Source organism: Spermophilus citellus (genome assembly GCF_964194105.1).
Source record: "Spermophilus citellus genome assembly, chromosome: 6".
Lineage (NCBI taxonomy): Eukaryota > Metazoa > Chordata > Mammalia > Rodentia > Sciuridae > Spermophilus > Spermophilus citellus.
The window spans coordinates 28,635,430-28,649,382 of record NC_138187.1 but is presented as its reverse complement, the minus strand read 5'-3'; the positions used below and the strand labels follow the sequence as shown (position 1 = coordinate 28,649,382).

Genomic DNA, 13,953 nt, shown 5'->3' with positions numbered 1-13,953 from the left:
CTGGGCTGCCTGGGTGGCTGGGGACGGCAGTGGGACAGGGCTAGTCTGAGGGGGAGGGGATGGGTTGGGAGGTCTCCCTCTATCCCTGTGTCCCTTGTCGAGGCTCTCTAGGGCCATCCAGAGTGCCTCCCTGCACACGGTGGCCAGTCCACAGGGTGCAGATGCACAACCCTGGGTGAAACGTGAGCAGGGCTGTGAAGGCTTCCCCGGTGTCAGCCAGGCCCTGAACACACCTCCTCCCCAGCGCTCACCGGCCCAGGGTGACATGTGCACCCACCCAGAGGGAAGTAAGAACGGTGCCCTGCTACATGGAAAAGCAGATTAGCGGGCAGCACAGAGGGGGCGGGGCCGGGCCAGGTGGCAGAGCTCTGGCCTGGTGTGCACAGGCCCGGGTTCCACTCCAGCACCGCAGTAAATCCACTATGAGGAAAAGCAACACAGTGACACCACTGAGCTCAGAAGTCCAGGGGAGCCACACCAAGGAGCTGAGGGTTCTCTCCTGGGCTGGGGGAGTCGCTTTTCTTTGGTGGCATTAGGGATGGAACCCAGGGTCTCATACTTGCTAGGCAGGTGCTCTACCACCCTTTCTATTTTGGGAGACACAGGCTCTCACTAGGTTGTCCAGGCTGGCCTCAGCTGGAGATCGTCCTGCACAGCAGGGAAGACAGTGGGGGCTGTCTCTTCTGTGTTTGAGTTGAGTTCCTATCTGCAGCTCCCCTGTCCCTTTTCTCTTGTAAGGAACATGCAGCGCCTAAGAAGGTAGAAATGACCACCAAGTGCGGGGACAGACTCATGGGTTGACTTGAAGGTCCTCATGGCCCTCAGGTGAGGGAAACTGGAACAGTGAGGCCCTGAGCAGAGGCAGCGTCGGGACGTTCTGGACGGAGGCTGCCCACTCTGCAGTCTCCAGGAGGCCTGTCCCACTGCCTGCCTCTCCCGACTGGCTGCTACCCAATCACCACTACCCATGTGAATGGACACGGCATGCTGCAGCCTGAGCTCCACCTGCCCTTCCTGTAATCCGTCGTCAATGCCTACTGTCCTCTCCAGGCCCCCCTGTCCCAATGGCATGGTTACTTGCCACCGTCTTCCACACAGAGCTTTCCACCACAGCTTCTGACTGCTGCATCCAGGTTGGTGACTCTGGGGAGGTGTGGTGTGTCTTTCGCCAATGGCCACAGCACCTGGCACCCAGCAGTGATGTTTTACAGCCTTTCTGATGGTCAGTCCTGAGTCCTCTGCCCAGCATCTAGGGGGCAGAGGTGGGCAAATGCCCTGAAGCCCTTCTCTCTGCTTGCCCCCTTCCAGAGATAAGCCACCTCCCACGTCCTCTCAGAGGGCAGATGTCCTCAGAGTCACATCTCTAACAAGGTGGACCTACGGCCTCATCAAGGAAAGGAGCCCTGCTACGCAGAGGCCCTAGTTCTTCCTCCTTAGATAGGTAGTGAGAGGCTGAGACTAGTGCGTGTCACCTCTGCCCAGGGCCGTCCTCTGGCTCCAGGAGAGGGGCTCCTGGAGACTGGCAGCAGGAGGGAGGGCCACAAGCGGGGCACTGAACTGCCTGTGATTGTGGTCCAGCCAAGAGCAGGCACATCAGCAAGTCCGCCCGCGGAGGCCGCCCTCTGAACATGCACTTGGACTTGGTGCCCCTCCGCGCACCTGGGATTCATTAACACCCAGGGACCACAGTGTCCTTGGGAGGCAGGTGGCCGTCCGCGTCAGTCTGTGATTTCAAAAGCAGTGGGCAGCACCAGGTGGCATGGCTGTGTGGTGGGTGGGATGGCTCGTGCCCCAGCTGTGGAGGAGCAGGTGCTCAAGGCCAGAGAAGGAGGAAAAGCCTCTGGGGACAGCTGGACCTATTCTCAGGGACAGAAAATGGCTCCCAGGACAGAAAGCCATGGACGGGGACCATACACTGGCAGGAGCGCAGCTCAGCTCTGGCAGGCCTCCTTCACAGAAGAGCCGGCTACACTCCAGGCTGCACGCTCTGGCTGGCCAGCGGCGGCTGCAGGCGTCAGAGGGTGAACGAGGTGTGCGAACCCGCCCCGTCCAGAGTAAAGTGCTCCCAAGAAGCAGAGGCCAGCGCCTGTGCCCTCAGTGCTCCACCCTCTCCCCTCCAGACTGGCCTCCTGAGGTCCTGCGGCAGCGGTGCTGAAGTACAGGCAGCGGACGCTGTGCCAGGGCACCCCTGGGTCCCAGGTGGTGAGCCAGTCCTGCCTGAGGAGCAGCTCCAGGACTCCCTGCCCACTCCAAGACCTACTCGGGGGCTCAGAAAAGCAGCCACCTGCGGAGGCCGAGGGCCACACCCCGGGCTGCTCCCACTTGGCTCCTCACCAGTCCCAGGTGAGGGGAGGTGAACAGCTTCCTGCCAAGTCCCCACTGCACGACCACAGGAACTGCAGGGCCTGGGCCAGCCACCCCTAGACTCTGGGAAGACAGCCGCCGGGAATGGCCGAAGCCGCCGTCTGTCTCCAGAGCCTCTGCCTCCAGGGGTCCCTTCCCGGAAGCACGTTTCCTCACTCGGATGGAAGGATGCCAGGTGCCCCCTGCTAAGGGGCGTCCATGCAGCCTGCACTGGAGCTGGGACTGACCTTCTCAGGGTGGGCTCGTCTGGCGGAGATGAGTACGTGCACCCCATGGCCTCTGGTTCTCAACTCCAGCACTTAAGGAAAAGGGAAGGTCCCAGCTCTCTGCTGGAAACTGGCAGGAAGCCAGCAGGCAGGAAGTTTGGCTGTGTCCATTATCAGTGTGGTGGGGCAGGCTGCCTGCTCTGGGGCCTCTGCAAGTGCCGCTGGACCCTTGGAATCTCCCGGCACCCCTGTCGGCCTCCGTCCCCAGGAGCCCGGGAATTGCAACATCTGGCAGTTCCAGCAGGGAGGGGTCAGGACTGGAGACCAAAGCCTCCCGTGATCCCCTGCGGCTGGGGCGACCCCCCTTCTGTATGGACCAAGGGAAGGAGAGAACCTTTCCAACCCCGACTGAGTCTCCTTGGTAACTGTTTATACCACAGCCCTTCTCCCTGCACCCTCCCCCTTCCCACTTACAAAAAAAAAAAAAAAAAAAAAAAAAAAAGGAAGTCCTGTCTTCTTCGGAACAAAGCTCCAGCCTCCAGCCAGCCAGGCCTGCAGGTTGCTATGGCAGGGCTGCTGCTCCTGAGGAAGCTGCCCCAGCCCTGCCAGGGCGTCTCGGGCCCCATTACATGAGCTCTGGGTCCATCTTCCACCAAGAGAGAGCCATGGAGCCTGAGACACTAGGTATGTGCCACCTGGGAGTGTCCTATGTGCTGGAGGACCAATACCTTACCATGTGCAGAGGGGCCTGCAGGTAGGCATCCATCTGTCTTACGGAGGCCCCTCCCCAGGTACCTAGCACAGACGGCTGGAGAGGCAGCAGCTGGGCAAGGCCCGAGCCCAGACACCACGTGGCTCCAGAACAGAGCACGCAAGGTTCCAATTAAGCTTTTCCACCCCTAAATTGGGAGCAGAAGGCTCTGGTTCAGGCCTCAGCAGTTAGCTGCAGTCCACCCAGCGGGCAAGAGGAGGAAACACAGGGTCACCCGGATGAAAGAAGACACCAGGTGTGCCCATCCCAGGCCACATGGAGCCTCACTCTGAAGACTGCAATTCAAATTTAATTTTCTGCCTGGCAGGACTGATTCCTTCTGGGCCTCCCCTCCTGGGCAGCCCGTGGAGACTGCGTCCCTGCACAGCCTGGTGCCTGGCAACCAAGCTCCGCAGGGTAAGAGACGCCCAAAGTGCAAGAGGAAGGACGAGAGAGAGGCCAGGAACACGATGGCAGCAGAGGTGGGTGGCCAGCCTCGGCGAACCACAGAAGATAGTCCAGGAAGGTCCCAGGCCTCCACCATAGGGACCAGCAGAGCTCCAAGGGACTCTGGGGAGGCAGACCCCAGGAAAGACCCACCTTTGGTGAGGGCAGACAAGGCAGCTTTCCGAGGACACGGGCCTCTGCATCAGGAGGGCTCTGGCCTTGGCAGGTGAAAGGTCGCAGCCGTGTGGGAGATCTCAGGTCAAAGACAGAGGGACCTGGAGCCACTCCACAGCACCTGGTACAGGCTGGCGTCCAAGGACCTCCCTGTTTCACTTCATCCTTATCACCCCAGGCAGCGGGAGGGCTTCTGTCCCCAAGTGACTCAGCCCCAGGCCTGGGAACATCCACAGCCACTGTGGCCAGCACCAGGCTGGGTCAGCTTCTGCACACCCCCACCAGCTGGGCCCCAGAACTGCTGCCAGGGTCCAGGGGCCCTGGGCATGTTCCAGGAGCACATCTCATGTCCTTCCTGGGTCCCTAGGCCTTGTCATTCAGGGTGCTCCTGGGCCTCTGCCGTGTCCCTTCAGCATGTATTGATAAGCACACAGACGAGAACAAGACTCACGGCCCAAGAAACCGGCCACCAGCCCAGGTAGCCTGGTCTGCTGCATAGCAGTCCCCGGACACTCCAGAGACCTGAGGCCCATTTGGCAGGTGTCAGATACAAGGGAAGGGAAGCCAGGCATGGTGGTACACACCTGTAATCCCAGCGGCTAGGCAAGACCCTATCTCTAAATAAAATATAAAAAGGGCTGGGGGTGGGGCTCAGTGGCTAAGGGCCCCTGGGCTCAATCCCTGGTACCAAAACAAAAGCAGGGGAGGGAGGTGGGAGAGGCCAAGACTGAGGAGCAGGACACAAGGGGAGGGGTGCCTGGGGCCAGCGCCTGCTCCAGGGCTGCTGACCTGACTCCCTCAGGACTTGTCCTGGATTCCTGCCGGTCCTGCCCTTCCCCTGCTGCCTCCTGTCTCCCAGCCTTCTTCTGGGAGCCCCTCATCCTGACAGCCCAGCGGGTGTACCCTGAGACCCCACCGACCCAAGCTGTTAGAGCACTTGTCACTCTGCACCACCAACTGCATGTGGCCCTGAGGACACTCTGCCTCAGTCCCTGTGCCGTGTGCTTGACACACAGAGACGGGACCACCAGCAGCACCAAGTACCCTGAGGACTCCCAGGAGGTCAGGAGGGCACCTCTGCTTGCTCTGCTTGCTGTTTCCAGACAGGCGTGTCTGCAAGTTCAGCTACCAGCAGGAGTGCCCCCAGCTCATCAGGACCCAGGAAAGGCCGGGAATGCTCCCTCAGGTGGCAGCAGAAGAGCCAGATGTGCCTTTCCAGCTTCTTCCCCAGGGGTAGAGATCCAGGCTCCCCGGAGCGTGTCTCTGTGTGGATCTCACCCACGTCCCTTTCCATGTGCCGAGGCGCAGCGACCTCTACAGAAGACTGACCCTGAGCTGCCCTGGCAAGACCTCCAGCTCCCTCTCCACCTGCCAGGTTCAAAGACAACAGCAGACGCACACGATCCTGCACCCTTGATTCCCAGCTCTCCTGGGCTGTCTGTCAAGAGCAAGCCCCAAGATAAAGGTCACTCAGAGAGATGAGGTCTTCTGTGGCTTTTCAAATGACCCCCAGTGGGATGCCATCTGCAAAACCCAGACTGTGGGAAACTATGAAATAACTGAGCTGCGAGGAAGGGGGCCCGTGAGGCTGCGGGGACCTGCCACAGTGTTAGGAAAAGCTGCCACACAGGCTGAAGCCACAGAGTGCCGCGAACGTGACATTCTGGAAGAGGCTCAAGTACAGGAACTTAGGAAGGAGATCAATGGTTGTCAGAGGCTGGGTGGGGACTGACTGCCAGAGGACTCTGGGGAAGCCTTGGGGGGACGAGTACCCTCAGGTCAGACTGTACCTTATAAGGGAGGATTTTTACCAGCTACAGATTAGAGCTTAGGACACCCAACCCCCCAGACAGAGAGACACTTACAGGACTCCCTAATCAGCTGCAGTCCATAGGTCTGGATTAGATTCTGAATTTAAAAAAAAAAAACTATCAGAAAGCCAAACCCAAACAATAATCAGCCAGGAGGCCACTGGGGATCAGATGATGGAAGAAATTACTGTGACCTTTAGGTGTGAGAGGACAGACCGCACTGTTTAAAAGGGAGTCCTTGAATTTTAGAGGAAAATATTTTCAGATAAAATATGATTTCTGGGGATTGCTTTAAACTAATCTGGGGGGGGTGCGCAAGACAGGCCTGGGGAGCTGTAAGACTGGGTGATGGGGTCACATGGGCTTGTTCTCCTGGGTTCCGTATCTGGGTATTTTTGGGAAATATTCCAAAATAAAAAGCATTATTTCTCTTTAAAGCACCCTCTGGTGCTAGGGGAGGGCATAGAGGTGGGGGCCCTGCAGAGGATCTAAGGGCCAGGGCCACAGAGAGGGTCCCAGCAGCCTGGGCTGGCTAGGGACAGGCACGTGTGACCCCAGAGTGCAGGCCCTTCTAGACAGGGCCGCGGCTGGGCCCAGGTGGCCAGGTCTTCTGATGATTTTTCCCTCTGGTTTTTATGTGCCAGACTTTGTAATGTTCTAATTAAAAATTAATAAACAATACTGGGTAACCAAACCCAGCCAGCAGGCCAGGCTTGCCCTGGAGGCAGACTTACGCACAGGTTTAGCATCGTGAATTCTACAGCCATTCCCTGGGTAGCTCCACTTCAGCAGGCGGCCCTGTGCTAGGCTGGGGACCCAGATAGGAAGTGGATGTCACTCTGAACAAATGCCCATCTTCTAAGAGGGGCGCTCCAACAGGGCAGGCTCAGGGTGGGCGTGGGGCTGCTATGGGAACCAACACCCCTGCTTGTCCTCAGGTTCTCTCCAGAGGAGCCAGCTGAGCCCTGTGGCTGGGCAGGGAGCAGGTATGAGAGCCAGGACCCTTACAGGACCTGTGCTCCCGGCTGGTCCTCTTTTACAAGCCTTTAACTGCTACTATAAACAGTTCAGAGTGAGCTGGGGGCGGGATCAACCTGGACTCCTGAAAGAGACACTGACTGCCGAGAATTAGTTGATACCTTCAATCTGATCCTGGCTAAATCCCAGCAGTTTTTTAATTTGATTTTGGTCGACATTGACAAATTGATTCTAAAATTTATGCAGCAATAGCGGGGGGAGCCAATAGGGTAGGATGCAGGAAGACTTGCCTAGCAGAGCTCAAGATAAGACACTGAACAAATCACAGAAAACAGCAGGTGTGGGGCTGGTAGAGGACAGCCCGCAGATCAGGGGAACACAGTGGAGTCCAGAACCCACCCGTCCACAGCCACCTGCTTTGTGTGGAGGGTGACGCTGACACCTAGTGGGGAGAGAAGGGCCATGCCCCCATCCTGTACTGGGACAGTACACAGAGCCACACCCCTCTAGGTACACAGCTCTCAGCTGGATCGCGCAAGTGAGTGTAAAAGCTGGGGCCCAGCACTTGCCTAGTGTTGAGACCAGGGTCCTACCCCAAGCCCTGCAAAAACAAAAGCAAAAAAAAAAAAAAAAAGAAAAAACTAACATAACTAATCTTCTTCTAAAATAAAACACAAAGAACATTTCATGGCTTCTACATAAGACTCCTCCTCCTCTTGCAGTACTGGGATCAAACAGGGCCGCACACGGGCTGGACTCCCTCTACCCCAGCCCTGTAAGCTTTTTTACACTCCATATATAAGCATTAACCATAAGGTTAAGGGGCCACCAAAAGGCTGACAAATTAATTTCAGCAGCTTTTTTAAAAAGTTCTGTGGATTTTGGTGGGCACTCATAAGCTGACTCTAAAACTCACACTGAAAGTCAAGGGGAAAAGAATAAGAACCTGTGATCACCAAAGGCTGCAAAGAGACTAACAGGGCAAGAAGTGTGGGGAGAAGACACCTCAGTGCACGCATCTGGCAAAGAATGTGCACCTAGAACATGGGGAACTCGGTGCTGGAGCACTTTCTGGCACCCACAAGGCCCTGGATTCCATCCCCAGCACCAAAAAGAAGAAAAAAGTGAGGAACTCTGACAACTCGACAAGAAGGCCAAGAACCCAACAGAAAAACGGTCAAGACTCCGGAACCAAACCGCACCAAAGGAGAGTCCAAACGGTGACAAACTCAGACAGGGGGACACCACAAATGCAAAGTAACACTGGTTACCTCCTCGGGCCCCTGAGATTGGCTAATTAATGCTAATAGAAGGGTGAGCGAGGATGTGGTACACGGAGCTCCATGTGGCGGCCAAGGCCAGGGAGCTGGACAGTCACGCTGGAGGACTGGTAGTTCCCAACAGCTGGACAGGAGCCACACGGGAGCCACAGGGAGGACCGTCTGAGAGCTCCAGGTGGGGACACACCTAGCAGAAACTCCAATATGTGGGAACCCAACGTGCCCTGTGTGCGCAGCTGCACAGGGTGGATGGCAGTGGCTGGCGGGGCTTCTGAGGTGCCAGGGGAGCCGCTCTTGGCCTGGATGCTGGAGACAGGAGCCTGGGCCTGCCACCTATAGCTCTCCCAGACTTTCTGTTTTCTTCATTTGATGCCACTGTTTCTCTGCCAACAGCCCTCATCCTTCTTCTCTGCTCTTTAGAAGGTGTCTCTCCTTGACCTGGGTTTGGCTCCATCCCTGGCTCCATCCATCACTCTCTCCCAGGGCTGAGATCTTCCCATTCTTCCCAAACCTGCCCAGCCTGCCCTTCCAGCTCCAGCAGCCCACCGGCACCCAGACCCCTGTCCTTTCCCCCCCGGGGACCCTCTCCTGGGCCTTAATGCCTCTCATGCGACCACTTCCTGGAATGGCTCCTGACCTGCCTCCCTACAGCATGAGCGGGCCACTATGCTGGTCACTGAAACCACACAGGTCATTCTGCTGTTCTATGGAACTCTGTCCTCACCCCAGGAGTGGCCCAGCCCTCTGCAGTCAGCTCCACGTGTCCCTCCAACTGCCCTTCTCCCACTTCCCAGCCCCTGCCATCCTGACCATGAACCCCTCCAGATGAGCCACCCCGAGCCTCCCAACTGTGCCTAGGATACACTGTAGGTACCGAAACCCTACTCCCTATCCAAGGCTCAGCTCCCACATTGCCGCCTCTCCAGAGCCTTCCCTGTCCACAGTCAAAATCCATCTCCAGGGCTTGGGACATAGCTTAGCTGGTAGAGCACTTGCCTCGAATGCACAAGGCCTTGGGTTCAACCCCCAGCACCACAAAAAAACAAAACAGAAAAACCCATCCCCACCGCCTGGGTCACCTGACCCTGCACCTCTGATCCCAGCATACTCCAGATGATCTGCTCATGGAACTGCCCTCCCACAGCACTGGAAGTCAGGGACCATCCTGTCACAAGGCTCTGACACAAAGGATGTACATGTCTGTCTGACCAGATGAGTCCCAGCTTCCTCGCCCTCTCTCTCTTGACCAGAGGCAGGGGAGTGACGCCATCGGCGCTCCACTCAGCTGCTCAGCTGCACAGGATGACTCAGGGCAGGACCTCTGCCCAAGAGGAGTGTCAAGGGCAAAGGCTACTCTCCCAGCCCACTGAGGGCAAACCCCAAGTGGCCTCCTGAAGTGGTGCTGGCCTGGGACAGGAGAGCAGGTGCTCCTGGCTCCAGGATGCTGCTCCAGAGGTTCACAGGTGGACCTTCCTCAGCCACAGTGGTCAGTGGCAACAGAGAGGGCATCTGGGCTCCTAAGGTTCCAAAGGCCACATCTAGGCAGGTGGGGAGGGCCAAGGAGGCCAGCACACTGGGGAGAGTCACCGGAGACCCAGAGGCTCCACCTGAATCCCTAGAGTCTAGGGCTCAATGTGGCAACAGGGGAGATGAGAGACATGTCCTCTTCCTCGATGTCCTCAAAAGTGCTTGCTGCTGAGACTCCACGTTTGTTTGGTTTTTAAATATCCAAATCTAAAGGTCTCACATGGTCACACAGAGCCTCCCAGGTGTCAAAGGAATTAAAAAAAAACCTTTTCAGAAGCACCAGAAATCCCAGGGAGAATTCCTGACACAGGCCAGGGCCACACACATGCCCCGCACGAAGCCCCACCAGTCCCCAGGCTGGGCTGGGGCAAAAGTGTCTGTGGCTCAAGGAAGCGCAAGTAGCCAGGGACACTGATGTAGGAGGCCCAGGGCGTCGGCTAAGTGACCTCCTGATCTCAGTGTTCTCGTCTCTGAACTAGGCAGATGAAGGGTAGCTTCAGAGACCGAAGGTGGCACAGCACAGAAGTAGGGAAGGGGCCGTGGGGTTTGCAGATCTTGGTTCAAAGGCCAAATCTGCTCCTTCCAAGTTACGTGCCCTAGGGGAAACTCCTCCATCACTAACACCTCGTTTCCTCATTTGTAAAATGGGGTGCTGATGTGTTCCGTGAATGCTCTCGTAAGGTTGGGGGTGATACTAATAGGGATGAAAACTGAGAGTGTACCACAGGCCAGGAACCAGGCCAAGGGCTCGAGGAGGCACTTGCCCACTTGATTTTCATAACCCTAAGGCACATGACCCCAGATTACAGCATGCGAAGACACAGACTGAGAAAGACCAAGTCACCTGGGCAAGGTCACATGGCTACCATGATACAGTCTGGATTTGAACCTTAGTGGCCCACCATTAGGGCCCAGAACTTGACCTGGGACCATAAATGACTCCCTGGCAGGTCCCCGACACAAGGAGGGATGAGAACCTGCAGGACAGCACAGGGCGAGAATCTCACCAGAGCAGGGAAACACAGAGTCAGCATCCAACAGAGAGAAGCAATCACATACCAAGAGCGCCCAGGGAGGTGATACTGGGGACCGAGTCAGGCAGCCCCATCCTTAGAACGCAGCAGCATGTCTCTCCAGCTATGGACAATGGAATGAGGGCCAGGTGGGAAGCTGGGGCCTGGACACTGGTCCCCCTGTCCCAAGGACACCCACACTTTCTCACCACAAACACTGTCTCTTTCCCACATCAGGACTGCATCCTGACCCAACCCCAGCTGGAGAGGCTGGATTCCAGCCCATCTGCCCTTTATGCCTCTGACCTCTGCTGACAGTGTCCTCACAGCCTCTGGGTGCCATGCCACCATCCTGCAGGATGTGATCCTTATCCCTTACCCAGAAGGGATTCCTTTCTTCTAGGCCCTCCCAGAATCTGGTCTCTAGGCCTGGGTCTGCCAGCTCCCCAGATACCCAGCCCTGGGCATGTCAGGAGCAGGGTTACAGGCCGCACTCAGTGGTGAGGAAACGGAAGCTGAATAGGGTGAGCGTCTTGCCCAGAGTTTGCTCAGCAGGACAGCATAAGCTTGACAGGACAGGACTGGCCTACTTCATTTCATGGCTGCAGCCACGAACCTCGTGAGGGTCTGGGACACCGTGGGCAGGGCCTCAGTAGATACTGATCTGCTTAGTGAATCACTGAGGAAGGGAAGACCGTTTTACAAACGTAAAGCAAACGCCCCATCAGTGGCAGCAGAGTTGATCTACAGACACATCTGCAGTGGTCCATGCCTAACTTGTCTGGGCAGGAAGCCTGCACCCCGGGATGGGGTGCAGCGTAGCGCATTGGCGGAGCACGTGCCCAGCCTGCATGGGGCCCTGGGTCCCACCCCAGCACCATCAAAAGAAAACAGCTACTGCCTGAATTGAAAGAGGGACCTAGCCCTGGATGGGCCTGCACACCTCACCCTGCCCACACACCTCACCCCCCACACACACACCTCACCGGCCCGCACACCTCATCCTGCCCACCCTGGGCAGGTCAGCCAAGGGACCTTGAGATGCTGCACTGAGACCTGCCCCTTGCCAAACCCGGGGACCCAGGCAAGGCTGTGTCCCTGGGTGTGCTCAGCACAGACCTGGCCTGTCAGCTCCCCACTCAAACCCGGCTCAGGCCTCAGAGGCTGGGACTGGGTTCAACACAGCCAGGGGGACATGCAAGACGATGCTGCAGCGCCCGGAAGTCAGGGCTGCTCCAGTGTGGCCTGCGGAAAGCAGCCCTGGAGGCCAGTGCAGGCAGCACTCCCCGCACCACCCTGCTCACGTCTACACACTGTCCTATCATCTCCTTACTATTTTTCTTCAACTAATCCATTTTTTACTTATTCTGGAAAAGTTGTTTTGTTGAGGGTTAAAAAAAAAAAAAAACAATAAAATATAAACAAAACCACATTTGTCAAGTTGGCTTGACACTGTCACTCCCCGGCCTCTAGGCTTAAGCCTGCCTCCGTCATTAAAAAGGGAAATCTGTCGGAGCGAACAGTGTGGGCCTAGGGCCCCAAATACTCGGGAGGAGGCTGAGCCAGCCTGGGCCCCAAGTGCAGGGTGATGCTTTGGAGGTTGAGAGGCGCTGGAGAATGCCAGGAAGCAGGAGTGAGAAAGGGGACGCTGAGTGGCGTCACTTACGTTGTTGAAATTTTGTTGAACTCGGGGACTTCTTCCTTTTTCTTTCTGAAGAGGAACCAGTAGGTAAGCAGACCCACGATGAGAGAAAACAGAATCATGTCCGTCACACTGAAGAGAGACACTTCTGCGGCCATGGCCTCAGGCGCAGCGGTGACGGTGTCAGCGGAGTCCCCCATGTTGATCACAAAACTGTCAGGAGAGAGAAAGGGTGACATCAGCAGAGAGGAGCAGGTGCGCCTGAGGCCCCCCAAGTGCCCACCTGGCTGCCGTGGCCTGGGCCTTGGCCTGGACTCACACCCATGGCACAGGGGGCTGCTCAGCAAGGCTCCATGAAGGCTGCAGCATGGACCCTCTGCCTGAGTTCAGGCTAAGGCTGGGACCGCAACTGGGCCCGCTGCACACAGGACAGAAGCCACAGACTCCCAGAGCCACCAGCATCCTCTAACCACACAAGGACACAGCCCTGAGGCTGGTTTCACCCAAAAGAAAAAGTGGCCACTTCATGGTAATGCCTCTCCAGCTGCTGAGCGCCCCAAACTCCGCATGCAGGCCTTCACCACTGGCCCTTGAAGGACTTCTGGGAAATAACCGAGGCCCAGAACCTCCTGCCTGTTGACAGCATCTCTGCGTGCCCAGGACCCTGGCCTTACACTCAGTTCACGCTGGTCCCTGGCCCTGCTCGCCTGGAGACTTAAAGTCACTGCATCAGTCTGACTCTTAAGTGCTGGACACTCCTAAGCTTCCGGGTGTGGGTCCTATGTGTTCACAGGACTGACTCCCAGCAACACCCTGGGCTCCTAGGCTCTGGGAGCAGCCCTGGCTGGCAATGCAGACGACCCTGTCCTAAGAAGACCATTGTGAACTGAGAGGACTGGTGAGTCAGAGGTGTGTCTGGTACACCTCACCTGCCTCGCCCCTCAGACAGGCGGGACACCTGCGTCACTAACACAAGCCTACTTTATTCCAGTAGCTCATGTGATTTATTTTCTGTGCTGAAAGTGAGAAAGGGAATGCTGCATGAGTACACCTTCTCCCCTCGTGAACTTGGGCCCACAGCCCATCGAACATGCTGTCACACACTGCACCAGGAGAACCAAGTGCTGTCCCCTGTGACCCCACTGGGAGAAGCCAACTGGAAACCCAGGCCTGCCTTCTCCTGACACCACCCTCCGTGCCCTTCCTTGGTGACTTTAGTCTCAACCTTCTGCTGTAATAAACCTCAATCCTGAGCAGAGGGCTTCTGAGTTCTGCGAGTCCTGGTGAGTTGGATGACCTCAGCTGAATCTGAGGTGGTCTCGGGGACCCTCAACTCACCAACCTAGCTCCAGACAGATGCACAGACAGTTGGCAGGTAGCTGGATCTGAAGGAGTCAACCCAGGCCAGCATGAGATGTCCCACCCCTCGGCAGCCGCGTCTGTCCCTTCCAGTTAGGGGTCGCAGCTCTGGAATCTGTGTCCTTCCATTCTGCCATCGCCCATGGCCACGTGGCTGCTTCGCCACAACTCAATCTGAAATGCCTGGGCCGTACCTCAGCAGCGCAGGCGACGGAGCTGGCTTCCACCCTCACGCCACAGCAGCCCTGGCCTGCAGGAAACCATAGGCGGCCGAGCCACGAGAGCACGGAGGGTTCTGGGCATGGGCTCTGCCCTCCTCGCCTGTCAGGAACTAGCTCCCGGCCCAGGTCCTTGCCTCTCATCAACAGAGGTGCCCCCCCTGGCTGCAGTCCATTCCAACG

General features: G+C 57.2%; 1 protein-coding gene across 4 annotated transcripts in view; it reads right to left on the bottom strand.

Annotated features, from left to right (window-relative positions):
- The window catches only part of POR (cytochrome p450 oxidoreductase), a 52,624-nt gene that overhangs the window by 10,771 nt on the left and 27,900 nt on the right, over window positions 1–13,953 (bottom strand). For 3 of the 4 annotated variants that reach the window (XM_081297317.1, XM_081297316.1, XM_081297318.1), the window contains one exon: window positions 12,218–12,406. In XM_081297317.1, the coding sequence (XP_081153443.1) occupies window positions 12,218–12,393 (176 nt within the window). In that variant the 5' untranslated portion in view covers window positions 12,394–12,406. Of the gene's footprint in view, window positions 1–2,591; window positions 2,832–12,217; window positions 12,407–13,953 lie in introns of those variants that run through there. The other variant, XM_081297319.1, reaches the window with a different exon arrangement.